General features: G+C 33.5%; 1 protein-coding gene across 2 annotated transcripts in view; it reads left to right on the top strand.

Annotated features, from left to right (window-relative positions):
- Positions 1–15,546, top strand: part of LOC106133518 (syndecan) — a 210,015-nt gene extending 194,469 nt beyond the window's left edge. The window contains exons 2-5 of one of the 2 annotated variants that reach the window (XM_013333274.2): positions 8,890–9,193; positions 10,717–10,841; positions 11,272–11,398; positions 11,729–15,546. In XM_013333274.2, coding sequence (XP_013188728.1) covers positions 8,890–9,193; positions 10,717–10,841; positions 11,272–11,398; positions 11,729–11,901 — 729 coding nt within the window. In that variant the 3' untranslated portion in view covers positions 11,902–15,546. Of the gene's footprint in view, positions 1–8,889; positions 9,194–9,625; positions 9,865–10,716; positions 10,842–11,271; positions 11,399–11,728 lie in introns of those variants that run through there. The other variant, XM_060951221.1, reaches the window with a different exon arrangement.
- The last annotated feature ends 1,403 nt before the right edge of the window (positions 15,547–16,949 follow it).

The raw sequence follows: 16,949 nt of genomic DNA, 5'->3' as shown, positions 1-16,949 counted from the left end.
GACTTCAACACATGTCTTCTTAAAAATGATTCCCGTTCAAAAACTCTCCTCTCCCTTTTACACTCCTTAGATCTACATGTCCTTCCCCTTAACGCCACTCATTTTCCACTCAATCTCCGTCCATCTCTGCTTGATCTTATTATAACTTCCTCCCCCGATATAGTCGCTAAGCACGGTCAGTTTAAGGCTCCAGGGTTTTCAGCCCATGACCTTCTGTTTTCTTCCTTTAGACTTAGACCCCCTAAACGTAGACACAAAGTCATCTTGTTGCGCAACTTTGCACATATTAATAAAGATTTGTTAATTTCCGATTTTGCTCGTGCGGATTGGGAGACTATTCTGAACCTGGATGAGGTTGATCCAAAAGTGGCTGCTTTCAACTCCTTTATTTTATCTATTTATGATAAACACGCCCCTCTTCATCCTGTTCGTGTTAAGCACCTTCCTGCTCCTTGGCTCTGCCCGGAAATCCAACAACTTATGGCGAAGAGAGACAAAGCAAAACTGAGGCTACGTCATTGTCCTTCTACCTTCAATCATAATACTTATGTTTCTCTTCGTAATCTGTGCAACCGCAAGTGTCGTGATGCTAGGCGGAAACATATTCACGATAACATTGATAATTGCCCACCCAACAAACTTTGGAAATTTCTTAAAGGGCTGGGGATCGGCAAACAGAGATTTGGTACAGATTTTCAGTTCAATCTAAATGAGTTGAACTTACACTTCTCTACCTCGCCAGTTTGTACTTCACCTAATTCAAAACATGCAACTCTAGCTAGACTTCTCAGTAATGTTTCTACTGACATTTCCCCGTTCGTCTTTGAATCGATTACATCTGATGAAGTACAAAAAATCATAAATTCTATTAATTCAAAGGCTGTGGGCAATGACAATATTTCCTTAGACATGATTAAACCCATAGCAGACTTTGTTTCTCCTGTAATTGCTAATATTATCAACAGCTCTTTGTCCTCAGGGGTGTTTCCTGGTGCCTGGAAGTTAGGGCTTGTTGTTCCTCTTCCTAAAATGTCCAACCCTACTGCTTACTCCCACTTTCGTCCAATTTCCATACTTCCTCTTCTATCCAAAATTTTAGAACAACATGTTCAAAAATGTCTTTCTAACCATCTGGCTAAGTATAATATTTTGAGTCCCTTCCAGTCTGGCTTTCGGGTTGGTCACAGCACAACAACAGCACTTGTTAAAATCACTGATGACATTCGTCTTAACATAGAAAACAAAAATCTTACGCTGCTCGTTTTACTTGATTTTTCTAGTGCATTTAACTCAGTCGATTTCGAGATTCTTCTTGCAATAATGTACAGTCTTAATTTCTCCTCTTCTACCCTGGCCTGGTTTCGTTCTTATCTTACTGGGCGGCGTCAGTTGGTCAAGGTTGATGACAATCGTTCTGATTGGTGTAGTTTGGATGCTGGTGTCCCTCAAGGTGGCATACTTTCGCCAATTCTTTTTTCTTTATTCATTGATGGAATCACTTCTTCGCTGTCTTCCTCATTCCACCTTTATGCGGACGACCTCCAAATTTATACAGCTGCTACACTGAATAATTTCAACCATGCGATCAGTGTTATCAACTCCGATTTGGCTCGTATTGCTGAATGGGCCAAATCCTTTGGTCTATTGATCAATGCGGCCAAGTCTCAGGCCATTGTTATAGGTAGTCCTCACTTTATCTCTAAATTTAAGTCATTGGTGTTTCCCAAAGTTGTTTTAGGCAATGACACTATACCTCTTGCTTCCAAAGTCAAAAATTTGGGAATAATCATTGACGAAACTCTTTCTTGGTCCCCTCAAATCAATGAACTTAGCCGGAAAACTTTTATCTCCTTGCATTCTCTGAGGCGATTGCAACAGTTCCTACCTTCTGATACTAAAGCGCTTTTGGCTCGTTCATTGCTCCTCCCTGTTCTCGATTACGCTGATGTTGCGTATATCGACCTGACTGAGGAACTGTTAAATAAGCTTGAGCGGATACAGAATATGTGCATTCGTTTTGTTTTTGGTCTTCGGAAATTTGACCACATATCGGAGTTCCGCTCACGTTTGAACTGGTTATCTATGAGATCACGTCGTAACTTACATATTGTCTCCTTTTTGTACAGTGTTCTTTTTAATCCCCTTTTCCCTAAATATCTGTCAGAAAAATTCACTTTTCGCATCCATGATCCACGCCTTCGTTCCTGTAATACCCTCCTTTTACAGATTCCTGACTACCATTCTCAAACCTACGGTAAGTCCTTTTCCGTGTTGGCTGCTCGCCTTTGGAATAAACTGCCCCTTCTTATAAAATTGTCCCCTTCTTCTAATTCCTTCAAAAATAAACTTAATAAATTCTTTCTCGAGTCTTGAATTGGTTTTGAAGTTAATTTAGAATATTAAATGTTTATATATTTTCTTTATTTATTTATTTATATTTTACGTATATAATTGTTGTGTCTTAAGGATAATTCTAGTAAAAGAACTGTTGTTCATCCTTGCCTCAATTTTGTTTATGATCCTCTTACTGTCAGGTTGGCTGGAAGAGATCCCACTTAGGGATAAGCCCGCCTTTGTACTGTACTGTTTTTATTTGTAATGTACTCCTTTAGTGAACAATAAAGCATTTACTTACTTACTTACTTACTTACCTATCTTTTGTCCCAATCATCAGGATGATATCAGGAGCCCATCCCATGGCGTTATTCGGGATAACATGCGGGCGTCCTTACAGGGCTTTAGACACAAAAATCTATAATATACAGAAATTTAACTGTTTTCAACGAAGTTCAGACATAGACAAAAAATGATCACAATATTTTGAAATCATCGCATACGAGTACATACCTATAATACTTTGTACTTAATAGTAATCCAAATTGTATTTCACTTGAGTTGATAATGCCTGAAAAGAGAAATAACAATCATATTTTCCTACTTATAATAATAGAATAGATATCATTTGCAGCAAAAAACATGACCTGAATGAAAATTATATCCATAGCTTCCTTTATTTAATGGCACTCCCAGGGTCTGATAACACTAAATTATGAGGTACAGTGGTAATACCCCGGGTGTTACTGTAATACAGACCTAATGACTTCTGTTTGTTTAAGAATAAGCATGTTTATTCGTTTATTTACTATTTGTTCTACACAACTGTTCGTTATTATCGTTTAAGAACTTCGATTAATGTAAAATCGAAGAACTTTTTACTACATGCATTGAGAACCATAGTTTTTTTGCATAAGCAATCTCGATCAATTGTAAGTGTTAGCGAAGCCCTCTCTTAGGTTTTGATTTGTAAATATACTCGTAGGTAGGGTATTCGTATTTTTAATCTTACATTTTAATTGTTCAGCCCTTTGTAAGCAGGTCGATTTTAAGAGCGTCATCATTTGTTAATGGTTTAGAAATATCCGAAGTTGTCTATGGTAACGCACACACGCGCCAAATTTAAATTTGGAACTCTGTCTTGGTCGCGTCTGTGTCTGTCGCGCTCAGAGAACCAAGCGCGCCTAAATGTTTTCTCTGCGTTATCTCATTATATTTTAATCAGTCTTATCCGTGTCAAATAAAATCATTTTTGAACCGCGCGTTGGTGTTTCATCTAGCCTGACCATCAGTCGTTAACAGTAAGTTTTAACAAGTAACGACTCCCATCTGGCCCACACAACCTTGCCGGAAAATCTGACCCAAACACGGGTCATGCTTGCCTACACAGTTACCTGAATGTGCAGGTTTCTGAAACAACTAACTTACAACTGAAAATAAAGAATTGTATTATTGAGACATAGAATAGGTTTCTGTCAATAACATCCTACAAAATGTAAGTGACTACAGATAGCTATCACGACAAAAAGATGTCAACTGCAGATATTCTGTGACAAATGTCATGTATCCGCATGTACGAGATAGATTTGAACTATACATTTCAAGTGTTTTAAATCATAAGATTTGAGCGATTTGATTAGTACCAACGTGTAACATTAAATAAAAATAAATAAATATATACGGGACAAATAATTCATATTATGTTAGATCTCAAAAATATAGAATAAACAAATAAACTTATCCGCATTGGGATAAGTCATATTCTTCTAAATCCGATGATTGTTTTGTTATTTTCCTTTTTTATGTGCAATAGTTTACAAAAAAACAAAGTAATAACCTATTTGTATGTCGGCATTTTCTCCAGTAGTAATTAGAAGGCAAAAATTGATTCATGCAATCATTTGAACGACCTCCACGAACAGCGTTACAAAATAATGAAAAAATAAAGCCGTGGCTTTTAGCGATGTCAAATGTTATTTAGAACTAGCTGTGCCCGCGACTTCGTCCGCGTGGAATAGTTATTTTGGGCATAATATTTATTCAGGGCGGTCAGGCGGTCACGCGTATTAGAAAGAACGCTGGTTCGCCGTATTAAATGTTTCGCTGCAAATTGCTTATAACGACTATATCTCAAAACCTATTCGTCTGATTTATATACTGTAAATGGCAATTTTAGTCTACATGAAAACCCGAAAGTAATAAACATATTTATTTGGATAAGGATTAATACTGACTTCAAGAAAATTGGTTTCAAAATAATTTATGTTTATAATGAAAAAATAATCTTAAAAAATGAACATAAAAGTGGTTATTGTAAGTAAACCTTAAGAGATAGATATATGCTCTCGCGGACTTTTTTGTGGCAAAAAATGAGTACTTCACATCTTTAGTACATTGTTTTACTATATCTTTGTTGGTTTGCGCAGCGTTCGCGTGGAAAGCTCGCAGATGGCCGACTCATTCAACTTTCACCTGCATTGTTGACGTTTCCCGTAGGAAATCCGGGATAAAATGTAGCCTATAGCCTTCCTCGATAAATAGACTATCTAACAGTGAAAGAATTATTCAAATCGGTTCAGTAGTTTCTGAGATTAGCGCGTTTAAACAAACAAACAAACAAACAAAACAAACTCTTCAGCTTTATAATATTAGTATAGATAAGTAATAACTGAGAATTATTTTGCTAGTAACTAGTTACAGTAGTAAGTTATAAGAAATCAGCACTAAACCGCTTCTCTCCTGTCACATAAAACCGAGCAACTTGCAACTAAGTAATTGATGTTTGAATCCAATAGGCGACACATTTATAGGACGTGTAGTCAAACTGACGTGACCAAACGTTACTCCCAAATTTCAATAGGTATCTCAAACTTCAACAGAGTATTTCTAGTTTATGCGCGTTACTATTCGTCATAGATAATAGAACCTTCAAAACTTCCAGCTATCTCTCGTAAAAAATAATGTATGAAACCACTTGAACATCGTGTTAAAACGAATAGAGAACCATTGTTATCTTTACCATTTTCTTGTCTTTTATTATTCGGACTATGCAGATAACTTAAGATATATTTCTTAGCCAGGTTTAGATGGAAAGCTTAGTAATCAAAGTAAGATTCAGAGGTTAATAGCCTTTTTTTGCATTGACTGTAACTATAAATGTGGATGAAAAGTGGAAAAAATCATGAGTTTTAAAGCCCGCGAAAGGCATAATGTTTTATTAATCATGGGTAGATCTTTTTTAATATCTTTAACAAGTCCTTGGTCTTTAGTTAAAGACATACGATAACGAGCAAGGGAAGGCTTAGCCAGGTGAGCCTTGGTGTTGCCATTATCCCGTTAATATTCCCTTAGCGCCTCGGATTTCCATTAAACTTTGTACATTTTAAACAGTTGCTTACGCCCACTTTCGAATTCATGGCATATTTAAAGGTTACGGAGTTTTGTTTTACTTTTCTGAGAAAATTGACGGCACTCTAGAGTGTTGCCACTCAGCCGAATGAGGTATCTTATTCATTGATTCGCTGGGCAGCACATTTTTTTAAAAAAAGGCTATAAAGATATCCCTTACTGACACAGATTTAAAAATATCTGTAGTTACTGAGAGGCTGAGAGACTTGAAACCGTAGAAAGTGGATTATCGGGATAATTCATTTCACGCGGACAAGGCCGCGGGCGTCCTCCAGTGTGAATATAACGTAAATAGTTACAGGTAGTTCTTTATATTTTTATTATTGTGACTAGATTATGTCCGTAGCTTCACCTGCGAAAAACGAAGCCCGTTTATTCAAGATTACTGGGAAAATGTCAAAAAAAAATGTATTATGTATCTACATATAAAATCTACCGTATATTTTTTCTCTTTCATTTGTTTATTAACAAGGACAATATGGAAATGTCTCCAATGAACTATACCAACAAGAGATATTAATGCTTCTGTTAAAAAAATATATTTGATATTATAAAGAGTTCATGTTTTTCCAGTCAGTGAAAGAGACATGGAAATAACTATCTTTTGCGGTCCTTCGGAATTGACATAGGCCTAAACCAATAAGCTTTGTAGAGATAAGCTGAGCTTGATGTAAGTGCAATTGCTGATAAGCACAAAAATAAACTCCACAGAGTTTACTTAAGAAGTTCTTATGTATTGTAAATTATGTTTTTTTAACTCTTAAATCTGGAAAAACTTAACACAGCCTTTTTCCTTAACGACTTGGGTACCATTTGTTTAAAAATTAGTAATGTTTTATATCTACTCGTGAGCAATTCAAGATATATGCGTAATAACGGTCTCTGTCAACTGGGCTTATTATTGGGTACTAAAATTGAAAATTTATTTTTCTTTTTATTATCTCTTACTTACATATATTTATTTTATTCGTTTGTAAAATCTTTATTACACATAAAAAGAAATATAACAAATAAGTCATTGAATTTAGAAGAATATGTACAATGGCAGACTTATTCTTATTATTATAATATATTATTAGGTATATACATCATATTTCACAAAGAATATATCAATAACTTTATTTCAGACATTGTAGAATGCCTGCAAGGCGCCGTATATTTTTTTTAATCATTATTTCGCGAAAAATAAAAGTTAAAAGAATCTGCAAATGATTAAAGGGAAAGGCATGTAATTAGTTGACGTGAACATTCCCGAACCCGGGGCCCGTAATTAACGACTTTTTGGACTTAAGTAATTATTAACTAATTGTACGTTACTGCCATACTTTATACATTATTTCTCATTTAATTTAGGTAGAGATTATTTGACTTATTTATATTAATAGACTAATCACGTTTGAATTATAAACCGAATATTAATCCTAGATTTAAATAACTTATAACAACATGTTAAAATAAATAAATAAATTTATTTATGATAAGTATGAAGTGATTCAAGTAAACTTCATCAAAATTCGTTGCATCGTATAGAAGAAAATAGCTTTGGACTAAATACGGGCGGCGACCTAATTTTAAACTTTGTACGTAGTGAAGAAAAGAAAATAATGTCAACATCTTACGTTCTATTAAAAAATACATTAGGTAGCTTGTAACAAATAACAAAGCAACATTAATACAGCGGTATTACTGTAATAATGAGAGAAACATGTACCGGGGCGGCTTATTATGCGTGGACAATAAATAATATTCCTCATTACTGCCCTGCGCCTATCCGGTGGCGGACCGCGTTAATTTTAAATACGGATTCCATTTTTGAAAGCTTAATATGGCGCAGCGTAAAAAAACATTGGTATTTTTTATACCCGTACAATTTTTTTTATTATCCATATAAAATAAATTAATAAGTGTTTTTACAACAATTTTAATGTACATGAAATCAGTACTTATAGATCAATTTTGATAAAATTTTATATTATTAAAATGTTGTCTGCAATAACGCAACAACAAACTGAAAGGACATCTGTTGAAATCCATCGGAATCCCTTACCCCCGAAACGCGCTCTGCCGCCTCAACTAGGAACATTTTCCTCCGAAGCCTCCCTCGCTCCCGGCATCTGTCGGCGGCAAACGGGAACGCCAGCCGTTCCCGGCACCCCCACCCCTCCTCACACCCCTCCGAAAGCCTATCGATCGGCCGCGGCTCAGGCTACAATTTACGCTAAACCACCAAAGCACTGCCATAAGGCTCGGCCAAATCAAAATTATAAATAATTCAAACGCAATCAGGCCTAATACTACTGAATACTAAGAAATCTCGACCGGCCGTGTAAGGTGAGTGACCTAAAAAACGCATTCTCCATTCATGTCCTGCCCCATTCATGGTGACGTGGTAACGCAATTCTGAGATTTATACATCTTCCCATTTCCCTTTATTGTACCTAATTTTGTATCTTTTGTTTTGTATACAATAGTTGACAATCATTTAGTAAGGATTTCCATTCGAAAATTACCTTTTTGAAGTGTTTTCCGGGCGTAGCGGTATTAGTTTCAGCATAAAACCTGTAAATAGGTCATGCTTCTAAATTATGCATTCGGTGTCATTCATATCATCCATGTCATATGAGGTGATAGTACGTATTTGTTGTTCCCATTTTGTTCAAATTATCTGGTTACATGGAAAGTTTCTAGAATTTAGGCTACGTCAAGTGATTGTAGATGATTCTTTGTATCGTACTGCTTGCACTACTTATCTTTTTTTTTAGAAAAAAGTGATAAATTTAATATTACTGACTGATTCCTTTATAAGTGTGTGTTTCAAATCGGTCTTCTCTTACGCTAAAACATTTGCCTACTGAAAACAAGCCAAAATTCAAGCATCTTTTATTTACGTGAGAAATATAAATGTACTGAAGCGGTAGTAGATTTTAGTCATTGGTTGTCACAGATTCCCGGTTTAATATGAAATCCTATTTTTAATAGTATGATAACTTATATGTTTATACCTAAACACAATCACAAACACATCTGACACAAAACAACTAAATTGTCAAAATAAATAATAATGGAAGATTAAAACTGCCAAACATTCCGAAAACAAACTTCACATCAATTTCTATCAGCACTCAAGCGTGCTTCTCTCAATTCCAGGACAGCGCAGCCGCCGCATCCAATCAAGCGCCACCAGACTATGTTGACGATGACGGATCTGGCCTAGAGGGCGACGAGAGTTCTGGCTCCGGCTGGGGCGCGGGCCCCGGCGTGGACGACGAGGACGGCCGCGGATCAGGTGATGGGCCCGAGGACGACGAAGACTACACCTTCGGCGACTACACCACAGCCAGTTCCATCCCCATATCAGACCTCCCCAACACCACCACTGTCCCGGAATTCTTTGCCCCCGTTTTACCGGAGTCGACACCTGCGATCCCGGCAGATTTCGATGTAGTCATTCGTGAGTAGCGGCTGTGGCATGCCAAATTTTATTTTGCGTTTTTTATTTTATAGTTAATAGTAACGTAAATTTAACAATTTTTACTGGTATGTCGTTGTTTTTGAAAATTAAGTATGGATGTCAAGGTCTAACTGAAAAACTCATACTTACATATAATTTAGTTTTGATTTCCAATTTACTAATTTCATATATTTTAGAAAAGTTTTTTAGTTACTTACATCATGTGTAAAAACAATACTTACATCAATCATTACTAAATAAAATTCAAAAATAATTATTTTGTCAAAGTCTGCTGATATAATCTATTGTTAAATTTACGTTGTCACTAGTCTTTATAATTTTAATTAAGTAGTACGAGTTTTAATGTTAATAAAATAAACTAATGTTAATTAATAATTACTAATATTAACAAAATGTCCGTAATAATTTCCATTTAAATGCTGTGGCTATGAATACAATAGTGTTAATTGTGTCATAGCCTTGAATTTATACTTTTTTATCTTCTGCATAAGTGTGACAGAAGCCATTTGGTTTGGTTATCCACACACCAGTTTCCTGTTAAACACGCTAATAAGCGGTTGCCTATTAAAATTAATAAATTATCGTTATTATATGCAATCTATTCTCTAAATTTCTACTGTTTAAAACAATATTTGCCGAAAAGGAATTTGGTAAGTTTACATATCTTGACTCAGTTTGCTATGAGATGTTTTGTTTATTTACTTTGCATGACTTCATTCTTCATCATGCAAATCTTTGTCGTTTTACCGATTTATTATACCCATCTTTTGAATTGCTCCATCGACTAGTGCCGCATGTTCTTCGGTACTGTAGCCTTTTTCATCTCATAAAATTCATGTAGAACCTTTGGCCAATTTAGTTTTATCATTGGCATCTCTCATTTTAGAGTTTTCATGTATCATGTTTGATTTTTATTTCAATAGTGATTGATATTTTGTCATTCTAAATACCTTAAGATGACTCCCAACTCCTAAAGTCTTCGTCGCCTAAAAATACAATTATCAATGTATTTTTACACCCAAATACCATATTTTTTCATGTCTCAAAATTTCAAGTAGGACTTTATAAATTTTAATAAGAGGATAATCAATAACAAAGTTTACTAATACTATGAGTAATCCATGTGACATACATTGTTCATTAAATAAAGAATTACTAACAAAGAAAAATACAGCGGTTGTTAGAACAGTCATTGAACTAACTTGCGGTTGTAGATCAAGATCTATTGTTTCTTCTATACCATCCATTCGTGGCATCTGAAGTAAAATATTTCTGTCAGCAGTAAATCTACAATACAATACAAATTAACTTTATTGCCCATAAAAAATGTATCTACATTAACTCCTGTTTTTAATGTCATAATCAGGATTAAGATCTTGATAAGTTACAATATTGACTATCACTGAAATCACATATATCGTTCCTGTTGTTTTTTTACCATTATTGAATGTTCATATTTCTTATCATATTTTATTTCATAGTTATTTACTCTGATATTCCAGCCCGCTTGAAGCCAGCTGAGACCAGCAACCCCGAAGTGGTGATAGGAGGCGCGAGGGACACTCAACCCTCGCGCCCGGACCAGACTGACATCAGCATCTCTGGAGAGGAAACCAATCCTGAACCCGTAAGTTGCCTTATTATTTTACGATTCTTTCATCTTCGCGTGTTGACCCTCATTCTCTCTTCGCGTGTTACCGGTTGATTGCAATGGGTCGAGCTGCACGGGGCTGGCTTTCAGATTTTTTTCAGGTTGTTGCTTTAATATACATAGATCTTATCTAAGACGTGTGGTTCCTGGCACCAATACAAAAAAGAATAGGACCACTCCATCTCTTTCCCATGGATGTCGTAAAAGGCTTACAAACTTGGGATTGTTTTTAGGCGATGGGCTAGCAACCTGTCACTAGTTGAATCTCAATTCTATCGTTAAGCCAAATAGCTGAACGTGGCCATTCAGTCTTCTCAAGACTGTTGGCTCTATCTACCCCGCAAGGGATATAGACGTGACCGTATGTATGTATCTTATCTAAACTATCAATGTTCCCGTGTTTCAGGACCATCAACCCGACGGGTCATCGTTCGTGGAATCGAAGGTGGGCCCGGCGGACACCGGCGTTCTCATTATGAACAAACCCGAGGACCAAGCCACTAGCTTCTTCGCGCAGCCTGGCATTCTAGCTGGTGAGTTTGCTCATTAAGCCGTACAGCTGAACCTGGCCTTCCAGACATTTGGAGATTGTGGTCTCCGTCTACCCCGTAAGGGATAATGAGCCGTGATTAAATCTTAATGTAATTAAACTCATGAAAACTAGAACTACAAAAGAGCGATAGGCTAGAATCCTGTTACTATTTGAATCTGGCCACACAGCTAACGTGGCCTTTCAGCCTTTTCGAGGTTTTTTGTTGACTTTGTCTACATCGTAAGGGATAAAGACGAGATTTACGTGACACTTAAAGTACCTAACTTCTCAAAACATAATTTTTAAAATTAAAATATTGTATAATTTTCAGCCGTGATTGGTGGCGCTGTAGTCGGATTACTATGCGCGATACTAGTAGTCATGTTCATCGTGTACCGGATGCGGAAGAAAGACGAGGGCTCGTACGCGCTAGACGAGCCCAAGAGGAGCCCCGCCGCCGCCTCCTACGGGAAGGGACACAACAACAGGGAGTTCTACGCGTGAGACGACACAGAACAAACCACGCCACGTGTTTACTAGTCGGCAGACCGACCGAGACTAATCGCTCGGTTGTGATCAAAAGCCGTTTATAATTTTCTTTTTTTAAATTGTATTTTTTTTAAATTAATAAATTCCTTTCACGCATGTGCGTCGTACGTGGCTGAAGTTGTTCTGTGAGTGGCATAAAATTTTTAAATATTTTTTTTTTTTAATTTCATTTTACATTACGTTTGACATCATTTATGTACGGCTTGTACTGTAAAATGTACAAACCCTGTACAAAGGCAAGTCTAAACGAAGAGATTGTTAGTGATAGGCCATTGAAATGTTAAATTATTTAAATTATCAATTTCAAGACCAAGTTACTCGAGTGCTGATTGTCACAGCATATTGTTCTGAACTTTCGCTTTGAGACCAATGTGGTTTGAATGTTGTTGGAATATCATTGTTCTAATTGATAAATGGATGAGATAGCGCGTCTAATGATATCTGTAAAAATTTATGTGCCATCTGCTTTATCTGTATATTGCCAGTTCTCTTCGCACGGACTATATATAAATATTTAAAATCCTTATTCATACTTAATAACTTTACATTTTTATCTTTTTTTGTAGATGTAGACATGGGATTTTTTTTATACAATTTTATATATATAATTTTTTTAATGAATAAGGGACAACTAAAACTAGAGGTCTATGGACACGTCCATATCTATATGTATGTAATATAATATAAGTACTTGTATATCTTAAACAACACTAAATTTTTAATTAGAATTTATACAAAAATGCTTTTTGCTTCCATTAAATCCAAGGAGTCATCGAAATTAATATTTTAAAGAAATGGCTGTTAAGATTTTTGAATAACGATTGCTATAGTTTATATGTTCCTTTCTAGGTCTATTTACTGAGCGGTGTTATAATAAGGTGAACAACTATCTTCAAATTATTTTAGAATGTATTTTTAAATCAAATTGATTATTGTAACATTTTTTATCTTATGCAGCTAGGGTTCTCTATTCGGCTATGAAATATCAAAATTAATTTAATCATCTAGTTAGATTTAATTTAAGTACATGTAGATATTGGGTCTCTATATTTTTTTGTGTTGTTATTAATTTATAATACTTAAGATTTTCTTTTGATTCCACTTGATTAATTTAGTTTAAACAAATCAATAAAAATAATTCATGATTAAAATATTTACTGAATATTATTCTTGGTTGTGCAACGAAATCATATATTTTTATTATTTTATACTTTACTATGTCTTAAAAAGCTATGTGCCATTTTCATTGTTAAGATATTTTTACTACGTTCTCTGGAAGTTGTGTGCTTGTTACCTACCGATTAAATAATAATAACCCGTCATTTGTTAATTTATCATTAAAATGCTGTCAATTAATTTATAATTAACTTTATTTAGAAAAAGAAGAATGATCGTAATTTATTGTCATCTCTGTTTTACATATTTTTAATCCTGTCTAACAATAAAAAAAATATTTATTCCATATAAAACTATATAAATTTGTATAATAGAATAGTATGCAAAAACACTGTAGTAAGTTCAACTTATAATTACTAAAAAAATAAATATCAGTTCTATATAAATCTCATAAAAGTAATATAAGTTGAATTGACTATGAAAAATATGTTCAAAAGGTCATAATTTCAGTAAAAATCTAAATAATTTTCAATATCACCGTAATATTGCTTAATGAAAGGTTTACTCAATGTGTTCGCTTATAAGTGAAATTGCTTTATATAACAAAAAAATTCAACATAATAATTATTATCTTATGTAAAATGTAATGAATGTCTTAACTCGGATAAGAACAATTCATTAGAAAGTAGACTAAAATATTCGATAAGGTTGTTTGCTTGTAAACTGCGTTTTTATATATGTATAAAGGTATTTATGTGATAATAAAAAATCACAGAAATAATAGTTATTAGAAATCGATACAATAAAATACTTGTTATATCCCATATTTTTAGCTAGTGAATATTTTGTTGATTTTATAATTTATAAAGATAAGGGTATTCATGATTTACTACGTCCTTTAATATGTCACACGATTCACCCTTTTAAAAAAACTGCTATTTCGTATAATAATCCACTGTGCTTTTTTTTCTTAGACAGAGTCGGACTATTAAAGTTTGAACTCTCTAAGGGCTTGAACGTTACTATTTTAATAAGTATCATTACGAAATGTAGTACCTTGAAAATATGTTTCGTAATTATACCTATTGATATAGTACCTATTGATCTTGTAAACATTTTGCAAATCAAGTTATATATGTATGTATATGTTAGCTAAAACCTGAACTTAACGGGCATTTTACAACTACGCACTTTATTTTTATTCATATTCCGTTTACGATTTTTTTAAAAGATTTATTTATTTATAAATACCAATAAATAACTATACAAATTAAAAAAAACGCAGTTTACATACGACTGCAAAAATAAATTAACATTCCAATCAGAACCACTGGTTTGGATAATACTGAAATTTAATTATTATGCACTGTACCTTAATTTTTACATTTCAAATGTATAATGGTTTCGAACAAATAATTATTAATTACGTGCTTTTTTCCTAAATTAAAGAAATATTAAAGGTTTGTTTAAACAGATTAAGCGTAAATTTGATAAATACTACAATTTATGTAAACAAATATTGTAGAATTTGGAATTTTTTTTTAAATTATTCAATGGAGTAGGATAGAGTATGAATTCATGTAACTTTGTTTTGAATAACAACAATAATCTTTTAATGACTTAACTCATAAATGTAAATGATACAAGGCACAATAATTAAATTATAGTACCATGTAGGAGAGTTTATGCTCGGCTAGCTTAAGAATTTGTACATTGTATTTGTAAATTCTCTTAGTCTACTGACATAACTTAGACTGTGACGTCATTATATCACTTAACCAAAAATAAGTAGAAATAATCAGTAACAAAAAAAATTTAAATCATCTTTTATTATTTGAAAATCTCCAATAGTTTACTTTAATATCTACAACAAACAGAGTCTCACCTGGAATCTGACATAATTAACATAAACTATTTTTTCACAAGTATGTAGGTGCATATTTATTTTTCCTGTTGTACATTTTAATAAAAACATTGGTACTAAATTTGTTTAATCATTAAATTGTTAAAATAAATTAAACTTGTAATGTCAAAACATTGTTCATGACAAGATGAAATGAGAACATTATTGTTCCCAAAAGTGAATATTTTCGTTTTCGTTTGCAATACAAGAGAGATTGAGAAATGAACGTGTGAATTATGTTTATACAGATGACTTTTTAAACGTCAGCTTAAATTTCCGAATATTATTATATTTATTCTTATAAATAAGTTATAATTTCATACATGAGACATCAAAATGTATTTATTTGTAGGTAGTTTTTTTTATTGTATTTTTATATGTTAACATCCTGGAACATGATAAAAAACTATAATCCCCCACTAAAATTGGTTTGAAAGTTTATAAATTTTAATGAAGTAAGCTGATGCTGTCATTTAAAAAGTCACAATGTATATTATAAACTACTTATGATAAGCTAGGTTGTTCACATGATGGATGTCCACTGAAATGTAAATACACTCCTTTACACTTAGGTAAATATACAGGTCATTATGAACAATGTTGAGTTTTATTTAAAAAAAATATACCTTGGTTGGTTAACCTTAAAACTGCTATTGTATCCTTACAGATAGTAAATCCCTTTGTAAATAAATAATAGATGCAAAAGTGCGTCTGTCACAGCTAAATCGCTGGACCGATTGGAATGAAATTTGGTATGCAAAACACATAAACACGCGTTCTAATACCTATAACAAACTTATTTTCCAAAATCCCCTAAAATACTAAAATGGGGGTAAAAGTTTGCATGAATATCAATAATGCTACCCGTGCGAAGCTGGGGCGGGTCGCTAGTAACTTATATGTTACATACTGAAAAATTATTTTACTAAGTTTTACTGCTCTCCGCCGGCTTAACATAGGAAGTATCCACTTATGATACTATTTCCTGATAAAGGTATATAATATAATAACGTTGAAGTTATAAACTATAAGTACATAAAAAAATTTACCAATCTCAAAAAAAATAAAAGTGTCAAAAAAATAGAACAAAAAATATATAAAAATATATAATTATATAATTATTAAAAAATATATATAATTTTTTATATATAATTTTTTAATTATATAATTTTTAAAAAAATATATAATTATATAATTATTAAAAAATATATATAATTTTTTATATATAATTTTTTAATTATATAATTTTTAAAAAAATATATAATTATATATTTTTTATTCTCATTTTTTTTATAGAAACAAAGCAGTGACAACACAGTGTTGTCAGTTACAAAAAAAAACATCAGTTTGATTACCCGCCGATGCTCTTGCGGTGAGGGAAAACCTGCCGGAGATCAGATGGAAGTCCCTTCGTGTAAAAACCTGACTCACCCAATCCAGGATATGGTCAAAGGCATTGTATTCATACTTATGCACATAACTTCGAAAATAGTAATTGGTATATAGCCAAGGTGGGATTCGAACCTGTTCCTTTCTGCGCAGCACACATTATAACCGGGCACCTTAGCGATTCGACCACCGGCGCTCTTATTCTACATGCGCTATAAACATACAGACCTACATAACACGCATATATCCTCTTACCGGGAGGGTAGGCAGAGACTACATCTTTCTACTTGCGGCGATCACTGCATAGGTTTCGCTTCGCCTCATCCACAGTCATAGCATTCATACTATTGAATCTAAGATTCATACACCTAGCTTAAATAGCAACAACCTCCTTAAAGTGGTTTGAAATTAAGTACCTACCTAATTAGGAAAGCGTTGAAAAAACCTAAATACCTACATGCCTGACTGAGAACGTGGAGCATAGGTAAAAAAACTTTATAATCATTTTTTCATTGTGATTATTGTAAAATTAAATCAATAGAAAGGCTAATAAACTTGGTTTATGTTGATTCATGTTTAAGGTGATGAAATAGCA

This window comes from Amyelois transitella, chromosome 3, assembly GCF_032362555.1.
Source record: "Amyelois transitella isolate CPQ chromosome 3, ilAmyTran1.1, whole genome shotgun sequence".
Taxonomy (NCBI): domain Eukaryota; kingdom Metazoa; phylum Arthropoda; class Insecta; order Lepidoptera; family Pyralidae; genus Amyelois; species Amyelois transitella.
Note: the sequence above shows the minus strand (reverse complement) of the source record. Positions and strands in the feature narration are given on the sequence as shown.